General features: G+C 23.4%; 1 protein-coding gene across 2 annotated transcripts in view; it reads right to left on the bottom strand.

Annotated features, from left to right (window-relative positions):
* LOC142222234 (glutathione-specific gamma-glutamylcyclotransferase 1) overlaps positions 1-14,712 on the bottom strand; it is a 50,551-nt gene that overhangs the window by 9,257 nt on the left and 26,582 nt on the right. For both annotated transcript variants that reach the window (XM_075292250.1, XM_075292249.1), the window contains one exon: positions 778-813. In XM_075292250.1, coding sequence (XP_075148365.1) covers positions 778-813 — 36 coding nt within the window. The remainder of the gene's footprint in view (positions 1-777; positions 814-14,712) is intronic.

The following is a 14,712-nucleotide window of genomic DNA, read 5'->3' on the forward strand; positions in this document are numbered from 1 at the left end:
AACAAGGCATAAATTAAAAGGTGTGTCCTCTCTAGATGATGATATGCTTTGCCTATATTCCATGGAAATTCGCTGGGTATTTATGAAGAGTTTCTGACGAAACGAATTTATATGCCCAGTGTCTATGGAAACGTGCCAGTAATGTTCAGTTATTGACTAAGTTGTAGAGACAAATTCTTCCGTAAAAAGAAGGACTTCTCTCTGCTACACGCAATGGGGCTTACGTTGGGAAATTCGGACTCCAAGCCAAAATGATTTCATTTTTTTTTAATCAGAGAGAAAGGGACAAGTAACTACAATTATAAGTGCCTTGAATGTAACTTATAATATTTATAAATTTTATAATTTAAAGGCCAGATTTCTGTTCGGGTTTCGCATTGAAATTTTCGAGGTTACTTTGATAGTATTTTTGTAACCGTCTCTTTTTGGCTGGTTGTTTTCACAATAAAAATATTTAAAAAAAAAATAAAATAATTTATTTGTAAGCAATTTCAATTAATGCATGCAACTTTTATCATATGTATATTTTGTATTTATTTTAGAAAAAGTATACGCTAAAATGAAGTGGTTTTCAACTCGACAACCCCGCGACAAACAATAGGCCTTAATAATTATTTTATTTTTTATTTATTATATAATTATTCTCAATAGTGTTTGCGTGAAGTCCCCTGTATTTTTTTTTTTTTTTTATAAAAACCTTGGATGTGAATATAATTCTGCGATCATAATTGTCTTAAAAAAAACGTCTGTCTGTATAAATAAAATAATCTTACTCACCTCTTTGTCTTCGACCAATGTAGCCACACGTCCAGGCTGTAACAAAGAATAGAAAAAAAAGAAATATTTGTTAATATTGTCTGTTACCAACGTAAAAAGATACTCAATAGTGAGAGTGAGACGATTTTGGAACAAAGAAATTATTTTATTTTGTTTTCAAAACATATGTTTTATATAAAAAACGTAAATAAGCAAATAAACAGCCTTAACCCATATTTACAAATGTACAGTGGGTAAAATAATAACAATATAAATAATAAAAGAGATAGATTCAAATATTAGAATATTAAAGTTCAAAAACATTTTTTTTCAAAAGGACTCTTTTTTACACATGTTTTTCGAAAACATTTTTTTTTTTCTACATACAAACACTTTTTTGAAATAATTTTCATATTTTTTCTTTGAAAGAAAAAAAAAAAAACAAAATAAATATAAAGATAAATAATAATGTTTACTAAATTGTGCATATATCCAAAAAAAAGTGAAACTACCATGAAAGAAAATGTAGGTATATTTCAAAAAAGGTTAACTAAACTATTTTACTAATTAAAACATGGTACAAATAATTATCTATATTTTTTCCAACTTAAAACAAAAAACAAAATTTTTGTCTGTATTTAGGAAAATTTCATATTTTGGATACTTAAAATTCATTCCAAAATTAAAGTCCGAACACCTTTTTCCTCAAAAATGCCCTTTTCGATACAATTTTTTCCCAAGCTTATATTTTGCAAACACTTGTTTGAGATAATTTTTATATTTCTTTTTTTTTTTTTGAAAAAAAAAAAAAAATATAAAAAGAAAGAAATAATAATGTTTTCTACTAAAAAAATTGAAACTACCATGAAAGAAAATGTAGATGTATTTTGAAAAAAATATTTTACTAAATTCAACATGATACAAATAAGTTCATATTTTTTTTTAAATATATAAAAAGGAAAATTTCATATTTCGAAGAATTGAGATTTATTTAAAAATTAGTCCGAACACCTTTTTTCTCAAAAATGTCCTTTTCGATACAATTTTTTCCAAAGCTTAGATTTTGCAAACACTTGTTTGAGATAAAATGTTTCATATATTTTTGCAACAAGAAAAAAAATATAAAAAGAAATAATAATGTTTTCTAAATTTTACATACGTGAAACCCCCATGAATTCAAATGTAAATAGGTATATTTTATTAATTTTTTACGAATTAAAAAATTATTTTTTTTTTAATTAAAAGAAATCGAATAGTTTTCTGTTTAGGAAAAAATTGTAGTTTTGCTTTAATATTTTAAAATGTTAGGCTTTCGGAACGTAGGTTCGATTCCTACCAACAGCATTTTTTTTATTTTTTACATACATTTTTGTAATATCTCGGATTTATTTTATTTATTTTATGTATAATTTATATATTGAAAAATATTTGATAATTTAAAATCCGATCAGGGACTATGCAATGGAACAAATCTACTTTAGCACAAGTTGTTAAAAATGAACAATTTTTTTTTGCGTGTAGGAGAAGGGATTTTAAATCGAAAATGTTAAGTAAAAAATTTGTCGGAAAAGCCTAGTTTTCGAGATATCGACATCTGAAAATCGGCATTTTCCTTTATGTTTTTGTTAATTCTGACAGTAATTTTTCATGAAATCAATAAAACTCCGTTTTTTTTTGCATATTTGGTAAAAATAGTACATTTTTAGCAGAAAATATTAAGTAAAAATTTTATCGGAAGATCGTAGTTTTCGAGATACCGACCCTTAAAAATTGGGTATAGGTGGCCGGACTTCTGCCGGGGTTTGAGACTTTCTCCTACACACAAAAAAATTTCACGAAAATTTTTCCAATTAAAATTTTAATTGAGTTTTAAAAAATATTCAATTAAAAATTTAATTGATTCAACAATTTTTTTTAATTGAAACAAAAATCAATCACAAAAATAATAGTATCAATTAATTTTTTAATTGGATCAATTAACTTTTTAATTGACCTTCAATTAATTTTTTAATTGATACTATCATTTCTGTGATTGAAGACATTTCAATTAAAAATTAATTGGATCAATTAATTTCGTGATTGAATCAGAAAAATTTTTTTTGTGTGTATGTACAGGGTCCAAAGTGGGCTAACGCGAACCCAAGGGGATAGGTTGCCGGCCTTCTGCCGGGGTTTGAGACTTTCTCCTATGGACAGGGTCCAAAGTGGGCTAACGCGAACCCAAAGGGGATAGGTAGCCGGCCTTCGGCCGGGGTGTGAGACTTTCTCCTTTGGACAGAGTTCAAAGTGGGCTAACGCGAACCCAGGACCTCTCCGGGTCCATGTTATTCGGAATATATTACTTTTAGGATGATTATGTGCGATGGATACTAAATCCAATATACGTGATAATGAAAACTTTAGGGGCCCGTAACTCTGAAAATAGGTCTTTCCGCCAAAAAATGATATATTACATTTTGTGCTTAGAATCTAAAAGTCTACACGCGGACCAAAAATTGGACCAATCGGACCACTTGTACTAAAGTAGATTTAAGCCTCAAAGATTCTTAAAAATGAAAAAATAAAAAAAATAAGAAAACAATTTAGTTTTCCCCTTTTAACATTTTTTACTAAGTAATTGTTCTAATTTATTTGAATTTAAAAATAATAATATAAAAATTTTCCGTTTTTTATTGTAATTCAATTTCGAAAAATATTCTTTTAAAAATTTAATCGATTTTATTTAAAAACAAATTTTATCAATTGATTTATGTGAAAAAACATTGCGTACTAATAGGACAAAAGTATATATTTGTATTGTTTTTTTAAATACAAATATTATTTAATTTTATATTTTCCATTATAAAATTTATATATTATTTTTATTAAATATTTTATTTTTTCAATTTACATTCAAGAAAAATTGATAATTTTGAAAAGAACTTCCATGAAAGTGAAATAGCCAAACGGCATAGGTTCAAACCCTCGCTGGGGTCAAATTTTAATTTTAATTTTAATTTTTTTTACTTTTTTTGTTCATTGTTCAAAATTGAATTTTTCATTTAAAAGCGAATTTTGTCCAAATAACTTCATCGGATGTTGGAAAAATGGATAGATAATCCAAGGATGGGCTTAAATAGAAATATTTGTGGAGTCACTTCCAACTTTTTTGCTGGGTAATGCTTAGTACTAAGTTCGTTTCCGCGAAAAACGAATATCTTCATCTATCTCCGTAAATAGGGTCTCAAACCCAGGGATGTTAACTTATTTATGCGAAATAATATGCCTGCCTATTTTTTCGTGCGAAAAATCCAGGGTTGTATAAATATGTGCTTGAAAATGCTCAAAACAAAGATTTCGCATTTATTCCGCGCTAACGTTTTTTATAAGGAATATAACAGTTTTTCGTGCGAAAACGTGATCTTAGTACTAGGCTTAATGTGAAAAATAAGCTGAAAAGTGATAGTAATTTCATGCTAGAATCTCGGAACGCAGGTTCGAGTCCCACAAACGGCATGTTTTCTTAACTCTTTTTTATTTATATGCCTCTTCTTCTTTTTTCGTTTTTTTTTTTTAAATTTATATTGTAAAATATTTTAAAATTTAAAAATGATCCGAGAGGGATCGAATCAGCGTTCGTATGTTTTCATTTTTGGGTATTTTATAGGTTCTTTTAATATAGACTGCCTAACCAAACTTTAGTAAAAAGGCAAAGAGATGGCCTCTCGGAACGCAGGTTCGAGTCCCATCAATGACATTTTTTTTATTTTATTATTTTTATAATAATTTATATTTTATTTACATAAATATTTGAAAATTTTAAATCGTATCAGAGACTATAAATTTACCATGAGCCTAACATATAGTCGATATCGACTATTTTTCACATCCATTACATGTTACTCATTTGATATTCCTTTGACTTAAATTTAAATAAAAATAACTAAATTTTCTGTAATTTTTATAATTTATTCAGGATAATTAGAACAAGTTCAATGATAATTACACACAAAAAAAATTTTCTGATTCAATCACCAAATTAATTGATCCAAATTGAAATGTCTTCAATCACTAAAATGATAGTATCAATCACAGTTTTAATTGGGCATAGAAAAAATTCTTGATTAAAAAATTAATTGATTTTTCAGAAAATTAAAAGCGAATTTTGTCCAAATAACTTCATCGGATGTTGGAAAAATGGATAGATAATCCAAGGATGGGCTTAAATACAAATATTTGTGGAGTCACTTCCAACTTTTTTGCTGGGTAATGCTTAGTACTAAGTTCTTTTCCGCGAAAAACGAATATCTTCATATATCTCCGCAAAATAGGGTCTCAAACCCAGGGATGTTAACTTATTTATGCGAAATAATATGCCTGCCTATTTTTTCGTGCGAAAAATCCAGGGTTGTATAAATATGTGCTTGAAAATGTTCAAAACAAAGATTTCCCATTTATGCCGCGCTAACGTTTTTTATATGGAGTATAACAGTTTTTCGTGCGAAAACGTGATCTTAGTACTAGGCTTAATGTGAAAAATAAGCTGAAAAGTGATAGTAATTTCATGCTACAATCTCGGAACGCAGGTTCGAGTCCCACAAACGGCATGTTTTCTTAACTTTTTTTATCCTCTTCTTTTTTCGTTTTTTTTTTTTTTTTTTTTTTTTTTTTTTTTTTTTTTAATTTATATTGTAAAATATTTTAAAATTTAAAAAGGACCCAAGAGGGATCGAATCAGCGTTCGTATGTTTTCATTTTTGGGTATTTTATAGGTTCTTTTAATATAGGCTGCCTAACCAAACTTTAGTAAAGAGGTTGGCCTCTCGGAACGCAGGTTCGAATCCCATCAATGACAATTTTTTTAATTTTTTTTTTTATTTATTTTAATAATAATTTATTTTTTATTTATAAAAATATTTGAAAATTTTAAATCGTATCAGAGACTATAAATTTACCATGAGCCTAACATATAGTCGATATCGGATATTTTTCACATCCATTACATGTTACTCATTTGAGATTTCTTTGACTTAAATTTAAATAAAAATAACTCAATTTTCTATAATTTTTATAATTTGAAATTCTTTTTTATTCAGGATAATTAGAACAAGTTCAATGATAATTAGTTACACTCACAGAAAAAAAATTTCACGAAAATTTTTCCAATTAAAATCTTAATAGAGTTTTAAAAAATATTCAATTAAAAATTTTATTGATTCAGCAAATTTTTTAATTGAAACAAAAATCAAACACACAAATTAATAGTATCAATTATTTTTTAATTGATATCATCATTTCGGTGATTGAAGACATTTCAATTAAAAAATTAATTGGATCAATTAATTTCGTAATTGAATCAGAAAAAATTTTCTTTGTGTGTTGAAAACTCGAATTATATAGTTCGGGAACATTTTTAAAATTGTATTTGTTTTAAAAATTTTCTCTTTTTTTATACAAAAATTTAAGTTAAATCAAAATTCTTAAAAGCGAAAAAAAAAATTAAAAAAAAAAACAAACAAAATTTAAAATCGCGCTTTTAGCTTTGCCTTCTAAAGAAAATTTTTAGTAATTGTTTTAATTATTCAATAAAAAAACTAAATATTTTAAAATGCATTACAAAAATTCAGCTCCTCTAGTGGGATTCGAACCTCCTATATTAACAAAGAACAATTATGGAAGTGGTACGAATGCAATATCGTCAATGACTTATTTATACGCAATTAAACTATTTTTTAATTTTTTTTGATTAAAAGTTTTAGTTGAATTTTCAAAAATAATTAGAAAATTAAAAAAAAAATCAATTACAAATACCAATTGCATTAATAATTTTTTTTAATTGACTTTGGTGATTAATACTATAATTTCTATTATTATCACTTCGATTAAAAATTAATTGGATCAATTAATATATTTTGTTCAGTGTAAAACTGAAAAATTATTAATTTTATATTTTAATTTATAAAATTTTTATTTTATTTTAGTTTTTAATTAAATAATTTTTTAATATACTTTTTTTTAATACATACATAGTTTTTATATTGGTATTTACGCTATATTAATTTTTAATCAACATTCAAGAAAAAATGTATAATTTATTTATTTGCCAAATCTTCTTAAAAGAATTTCCATGGAGGTTCTAAAGCCAAACGGCATAGGTTCAAATCCCCGTTGGATTAAAATTTCATATTTTATTTTAATTGATATTTTACTTTTTTATTTATTTTCTATTCATTTCTGTTTCATTTAATTGTTCGAAATTGAAATTTGCATCTAAAAACTAAAACGGCTAAAATAGCGCATGTTCTAAGACTTGCCCTAAACAAAACTTTACCAGAAGTCGGCAAAAATGGATAGAGGATCCCAGCATGGACTTAAATAGAAATATTTGTTGAGTCACTTCCAATTTGTTTGCTGGGTAATGTGAACAATAAATTGAAAAGTGAAATCATATAAAGTTGAAATCATATAATTTCACGTAAGAATCTCGGAACGCGGGTTCGAATCCCACCAACGGCATGTTTTTTTCTTTTTAAATTTTTTATTTTTATTTTCGTATTTTTTTGTTTGTTTTTATAATTTAATTTAAAAATTTTTTAATTGCAAAATGATCAGAGTGTGGGATTCGAAGTTACGCTCCTATGATTTCGTATTTGAGTAAAATTCTCAAATATGAAATCATCATAGGTCTTTACTCTAAATATTGCTTAAATAAACAAAACTTAACAAAAAGACATGATTTTAGGGACGCAGGTTCGAGTCCTAGATTTTTTTCCATAAATTTGTGTAATATTTATTTTTTTTTATAATTTTAGTATATGTATTTAAAAATAGGATCAGAGATTAACAAAAAAAAATTTTAAATTTATTTGTTATTATTAATTTTTTTGCGTTTGTTTTATGTAAATAATTTGGATACATACAAGCGGCGGTTCAGAGACTATACATGTATATCGGCTTTATGGGAAAAATATTGTTTTATTTACATGATTTCTATTTATTCCAAACAAACAATCTTTTAAATTTTTTCTTGTTGCTGAATGCAATTTTTTCTTATCATAAGTATTTCGAGTGTGCAATATTCGTTTTTTTTTTTTTTGTAAAACGTGCCTTCATAAAATTTGTTTACGAATGTGTTACAGTAGAGAGCTTTAGTGTGTCAAAGAACTAAGCTAAAAGATTGCAATAAAAACAAAACAAACAAAAAATACCGATTATATATAATGTCACTTGACTTTGTCTGGCTGGCATATTATGGCCACATGTCCAAATCATTGCGATGATTCAATGTAACTAAAACTGTACTAAATGCTGTCATTGTATGGAAAATCTTAATCAAATCAAATATCGATCACAGAGGACTTGCAATTACATTATCTTTAAAGTGGTCACTTAATAATTTAATTGAGTTCTACAATTTCAAAAGATAAGCAGACATGGGAAAATTTTTAATTGAAAGCTCAATAACGTATTGATTGCAATAAATCCATGTATTAAAATTATGATGGGGTAGTAACTAATGTAAGTATTTTTTTTAGAAATACCACATAGTAAAACGTTTAAAATTAAATGTTAAATTCAAGTAAATTGGGTAAACGATAAGAAAAAAAAAACAAACAATACAATTTAGATATACAATTTTGACAAAGTTTTCTATAGCAACAAAATGCTGACAAAATTTTCCATAAGAATAAAATTGTGACAAAATTTCCTATAGAAATGAAATTTTAACAAAATTTCCTATAGAAATGAATATTTGACAAAATTTCCTATAGAAATGAAATTTTGACAAAATTTCCTATAGAAATGAAATTTTGACAAAATTTCCTATAGAAATGAAATTTTGACAAAATTTCCTATAGAAATGAAATTTTTACAAAACTTTCTATAGAAATGAAATTTTGAAAAAATTTCTTATAGAAATGAAATTTTGACAAAATTTCCTATATAAATGAAACTTTGACAAAACTTCCTATAAAAATGAAATTTTGACAAAATTTTCTATAGAAATGAAATTTCGTATAGAAATGAAATTTTGACAAAATTTCCCATAGAAATAAAAATTTATAGAAACGAAATTATGACAAAATTTCCTATAGAAACGAAATTTTGACAAAATTTCCTTTGAAATGAAATTTTGACAAAATTTCCTTTGAAATGAAATTTTGACAAAATTTCTTATAGAAATGAAATTTGGACAAAATTTCCTTTGAAATGAAATTTTAACAAAATTTCCTATAGAAATGAAATTTGGATAAAATTTCCTAAAGGAATGAAACTTTGACAAAATTTCCTATAGAAACGAAATTTTGAAAAAATTTCCTATAGAAATGAAATTTTGACAAAATTTCCTATAGAAATGAAATTTTGACAAAATTTTTTATAGAAAACAAATGTTGACAAAATTTCCTATAGAAATGAAATTTTGACAAAATTTCCTATAGAAATGAAATTTTGACAAAATTTCCTATAGAAATGAAATTTTGACAAAATTTCCTACAGAAATGAAATTTTGACAAAATTTCCTATAGAAATGAAATTTTGACAAAATTTTTTATAGAAAACAAATGTTGACAAAATTTCCTATAAAAATAAAAATTTGACAAAATTTCCTATAGAAATGAAATTTTGATAAAATTTCCTGTAGAAACGAAATTTTGAAAAAATTTCCTATAGAAATGAAATTTTAACAAAATTTCCTATAGAAATGAAATTTTGACAAAATTTTTTATAGAAAACAAATGTTGACAAAATTTCCTATAAAAATAAAAATTTGACAAAATTTCCTATAGAAATGAAATTTTGACAAAATTTCCTATAGAAATGAAATTTTGACAAAATTTCCTATAGAAATGAAATTTTGACAAAATTTCCTATAGAAACGAAATTTTGAAAAAATTTCCTATAGAAATGAAATTTTGACAAAAATTCCTATAGAAATGAAATTTTGACAAAATTTTTTATAGAAAACAAATGTTGACAAAATTTCCTATAAAAATAAAAATTTGACAAAATTTCCTATAGAAATGAAATTATGACAAAATTTCCTATAGAAACGAAATTTTGACAAAATTTCCTTTGAAATGAAATTTTGACAAAATTTCCTTTGAAATGAAATTTTGACAAAATTTCTTATAGAAATGAAATTTGGACAAAATTTCCTTTGAAATGAAATTTTAACAAAATTTCCTATAGAAATGAAATTTGGATAAAATTTCCTAAAGGAATGAAACTTTGACAAAATTTCCTATAGAAACGAAATTTTGATAAAATTTCCTATAGAAACGAAATTTTGAAAAAATTTCCTATAGAAATGAAATTTTAACAAAATTTCCTATAGAAATGAAATTTTGACAAAATTTCCTATAGAAATGAAATTTTGACAAAATTTCCTATAGAAATGAAATTTTGACAAAATTTCCTATAGAAATGAAATTTTGACAAAATTTCCTTTGAAATGAAATTTTGATAAAATTTCCTATAGAAACGAAATTTTGAAAAAATTTCCTATAGAAATGAAATTTTAACAAAATTTCCTATAGAAATGAAATTTTGACAAAATTTCCTATAGAAATAAAAATTTGACAAAATTTCCTATAGAAATGAAATTTTGACAAAATTTCCTATAGAAATGAAATTTTGACAAAATTTCCTATAGAAATGAAACTTTGACAAAACTTCCTATAGAAATGAAATTTTGACAAAATTTTCTATAGAAATGAAATTTCGTATAGAAATAAAATTTTGACAAAATTTCCTATAAAAATAAAAATTTGACAAAATTTCCCATAGAAATAAAAATTTGACAAAATTTCCCATAGAAATAAAAATTTGAGAAAATTTCCTATAGAAATGAAATTTTGACAAAATTTCCTATAGAAATGAAATTTTGACAAAATTTCCTATAGAAATGAAATTTTGACAAAATTTCCTTGGAAATAAAATTTTGACAAAATTTCCTATAGAAATGAATTTTTGACAAAATTTCTTATAGAAATAAAAGTTTGATATAATTAGCCATACAAAAAATCTTTGAAATTTTGAAAAAAAAAAAATTGTAACTCAAAGGACTGGAGATTGGGGTTCGTCTAGCTCTCGTAACAAGCAACGCATTATTATTCATAAATTCCGACGCACTATTTGTTGGCATGTAGCATAGCGTGTGTCGGTCGCGACAACTATATCTTAAGAAATTACATTAATATAAATTGTTAGCTAATATTATTTACAAAACAAAACAATAAGAATTACAATAAATCCTCAATCTATTCATTCACATCTCACAAACAATCTGGTGTTTACAACCTGCACATTTATTCATAGAAAAATATTCTGAAAGGGTTGATGAAATAGAAAAAAACAAAACCACAAACAATTAGATAGTACAACCGCACAAGCTCTTATGCCAACGACAACAAAAGTGAAATGAGATTATAAACAAAAATAAAGAAAACTATAAAAGTGAGGGAAGAATTTACATAAACTATATGGGATGCATAATACATTTTCTAAATGATAACGAAACAATAGTAAAACTGTACCCAGATAAATTTCTTACAAATTACCGATTGTTATATTAAATGTAATATCTGATAACACCTTATTATTTTTTATTTTACGATATTATACAATTCTTTAAATAATTTATACATAATGTTTACAAAATTGCATTAATATGAAAAAAGTATTGAGTTCTTTATTATTGTAAAAAAAAAATTGTCAAAATTTCATTTCTACTGGAATTTTTGTCAAAATTTCATTTCTATATAAAAATTTGGAAAAATTTCATTTCATTCATTTTGTCAAAATTTCTGTGTTACAGGAAATGTCAAAATATCTTTGCTATGGACACTTTGTTAAAATTTCTTTGTATAGGATTTTTTTTTTCAAAATTTCTTTGCCATAGAAAATATTTTAAAAATTTCTATGCTTTAGGAATTTTTCTCAAAATTCAATTTTTATCAAAATTTTATTTGTATAGAAGACTTTGTTAAAATTTAATTGTTTGTATAATATTTCATTTCTATAGGAAATTTTTTATTAATTTTCATTTCTAAAGGATTTCTTGTCATAGGAAATGTTGTCAAAATTTCTTTGCTTTAAGAATTTTTCTAAAAATTTCATTTCTATAGGAAATTGTGTCAAAATTTTATTTCTATAGACGATTTTCCAAAATATCATTTCTGGAGGAAATTTTCCTAAAATTTCATTTCTATATGAAATTTTGTCAAGGTCGTTTTCGTTTCGCAAAAAAAATGTGTTGTCTTGGAATACACAACTTTTTCCCTCATTGTATTTTCGGTTAAAATGATAGTATTATTCCAAAGTGATTGTTAACTCATAACATTGTGAGGGATCCAGGATCCAAAATATGTCATATAGTCATATTTTGCAATCAATTTCGAGAATGTCTCATCTTTTTCCCCAATGTCATAACTTTCTCTAAATTTTATTTCTATAGCTAAATGTTTTCAAAAAAAAAAAAAAAATCTATAGCAAAATATTCTCAAATTTTGTTAAAATTTTATTTCTATAGAAAAAATTTTTTTTTGCAAAATTTCATTTCTATAGAAATTTCCTAAAAATTTCATCTCTACAGGAAATTTTGTCAAAATTTCACTTCTATAGGAAATTTTCTCAAAATTTCACTTCTATAAGAAATTTTCTCAAAATTTCACTTCTATAGGAAATTTTCTCAAATTTTATTGCTATAAAAAATTTTCTCACAGTTTCATTTCTATAGAAAATTTTCTCAAAATTTTATTTCTTCTATATATAAATTTTCTTAAAATTTTATTTCTATAGCCAAATTTTCTCAAATTTTTATTTCTATACAAAATTTTAACAGAATTTTTATTTATAAGAAATTTTCTCAAAATTTCAATTTTATAGGACATTTTCTCAAATTTCATTGCAATACAAATTTTTCTCACAGTTTTATTTCTATAGGAAATTTTCTCAAAATTTTATTTCTATAGAAAATTTTCTCAAAATTTATTTCCATAGCCAATGTTCTCAAAACTTTATTCTATAGCCAATTTTCTCAAAACTGTTTTCCATAACCAAATTTTCTCACAATTTCATTTATTTCTATTGCCAAATTTTCTCAAAATTTATTTGTATCGAAAATTTTACCAAATTTTATTTCTATTTAAAATTTTGTCATTTTCTCTCTATAGCCAAAATTTCTCAAAATGTTCTTGCTATAGCCAAATTTTGTCACAATGTTCTTTCTATAGCCGAATTTTCAAAAAAAAAAAAAAAATATTTCTATAGAAAATGTTCTCAAATTTTTTTTTCTATAGACGAATTTTTTTTATTTTTATAGAAAATGTTGACAAAATTTTATTTCTATAGAAAATGTTGTCAAAATTTTATTTCTATAGAAAATGTTGTCAAATTTTATTTCTATAGAAAATTTTGTGAAAATTTTATTTCTATAGAAAATTTTGTAAAAATTTTATTTCTATAGAAAATTTTGTCAAAATTTTATTTCTATAGAAAATTTTCTCAAAATTTTATTTCTATAGAAAATTTTGTCAAAATTTTATTTCTATAGAAAATTTTCTCAAAATTTTATTTCTATAGAAAATTTTCTCAAAATTTTATTTCTATAGAAAATTTTCTCAATATTTGATTTCTATAGAAAGTTTTCTAAAAATTTTATTTTCTTAATTTATTTTTTCTATAGAAAATTTTGTCAAATTTTTAATTCTATAGCCAAATTTTGCAAAATTTTATTTCTATAGAAAAATTTGTCAAAATTTTATTTCTATAGAAAATTTTGTCCAAATTTTATTTCTATATAAAATTTTGTCAAAATTTTATTTCTATAGAAAATTTTTCAAAATTTTATTTCTATAGAAAATCTTCTCAATATTTGATTTCTATATAAAATTTTCTCAAAATTTGAATTCTATATAAAATTTTCTCAAAATTTTATTTCTATAGAAAATTTTCTCAAAATTTTATTTCTATAGAAAATTTTGTCAAAATTTTATTTCGATTGAAAATTTTCTCAAAATTTTATTTCTATAGAAAATTTTCTCAATATTTGATTTCTTAAAAAAATTTTCTCAAAATTATATTTTCTTAAATTATTTTTTCTAAAGAACATTTTGTCAAATTTGTAATTCTATAGCCAAATTTTGTCAAAGTTTTATTTCTATAGAAAAATTTGTCAAAATTTTATTTCTATAGAAAATTTTGTCAAAATTTTATTTCTATAGAAAAATTTGTCAAAATTTTATTTCTATAGAAAATTTTGTCAACATTTTATTTCTAAAGAAAATGTTGTCAAAATTTTATTTCTATAGAAAATTTTCTCAATATTTGATTTCTATACAAAATTTTCTCAAAATTTTATTTCTATAGAAAATTTTCTCAATATTTGATTTCTATAGAAAATTTTCTCAAATTATTTTTTCTAGAGAAAATTTTGTCAAATTTTTAATTCTATAGCCAAATTTTTTCAAAATTTTATTTCTATAGGAAAATTTGTCAAAATTTTATTTCTATAGAAAATTTTGTCAAAATTTTATTTCTATAGAAAATTTTGTCAAAATTTTATTTCTATAGAAAATTTTGTCAAAATTTTATTTCTATAGAAAATTTTTTCAAACTTTTATTTCTATAGAAAATTTTGTCAAAATTTTATTTCTATAGAAAATGTTCTCAAAAATTTATTTCTATAGAAAATTTTCTTAATATTTGATTTCTATATAACATTTTCTCAAAATTTTATTTCTCTTTTAAATTTTGTCAACTTTTTATTTCTATAGAAAATTTTCTCAAAATTTTATTTCTATAGAAAATTTTCTCAAAATTTTATTTCTATAGAAATTTTTCTCAAATTATTTTTTCTATAGAAAATTTTGTCAAATTTTTAATTTTATAGCCAAATTTTGTCAAAATTTTATTTCTATAGAAAATTTTGTCAAAATTTTATTTCTATAGAAAATTTTGTCAAAATTATATTTT

The sequence above is a fragment of the Haematobia irritans genome, chromosome 1 (assembly GCF_050003625.1).
Source record: "Haematobia irritans isolate KBUSLIRL chromosome 1, ASM5000362v1, whole genome shotgun sequence".
Lineage (NCBI taxonomy): Eukaryota > Metazoa > Arthropoda > Insecta > Diptera > Muscidae > Haematobia > Haematobia irritans.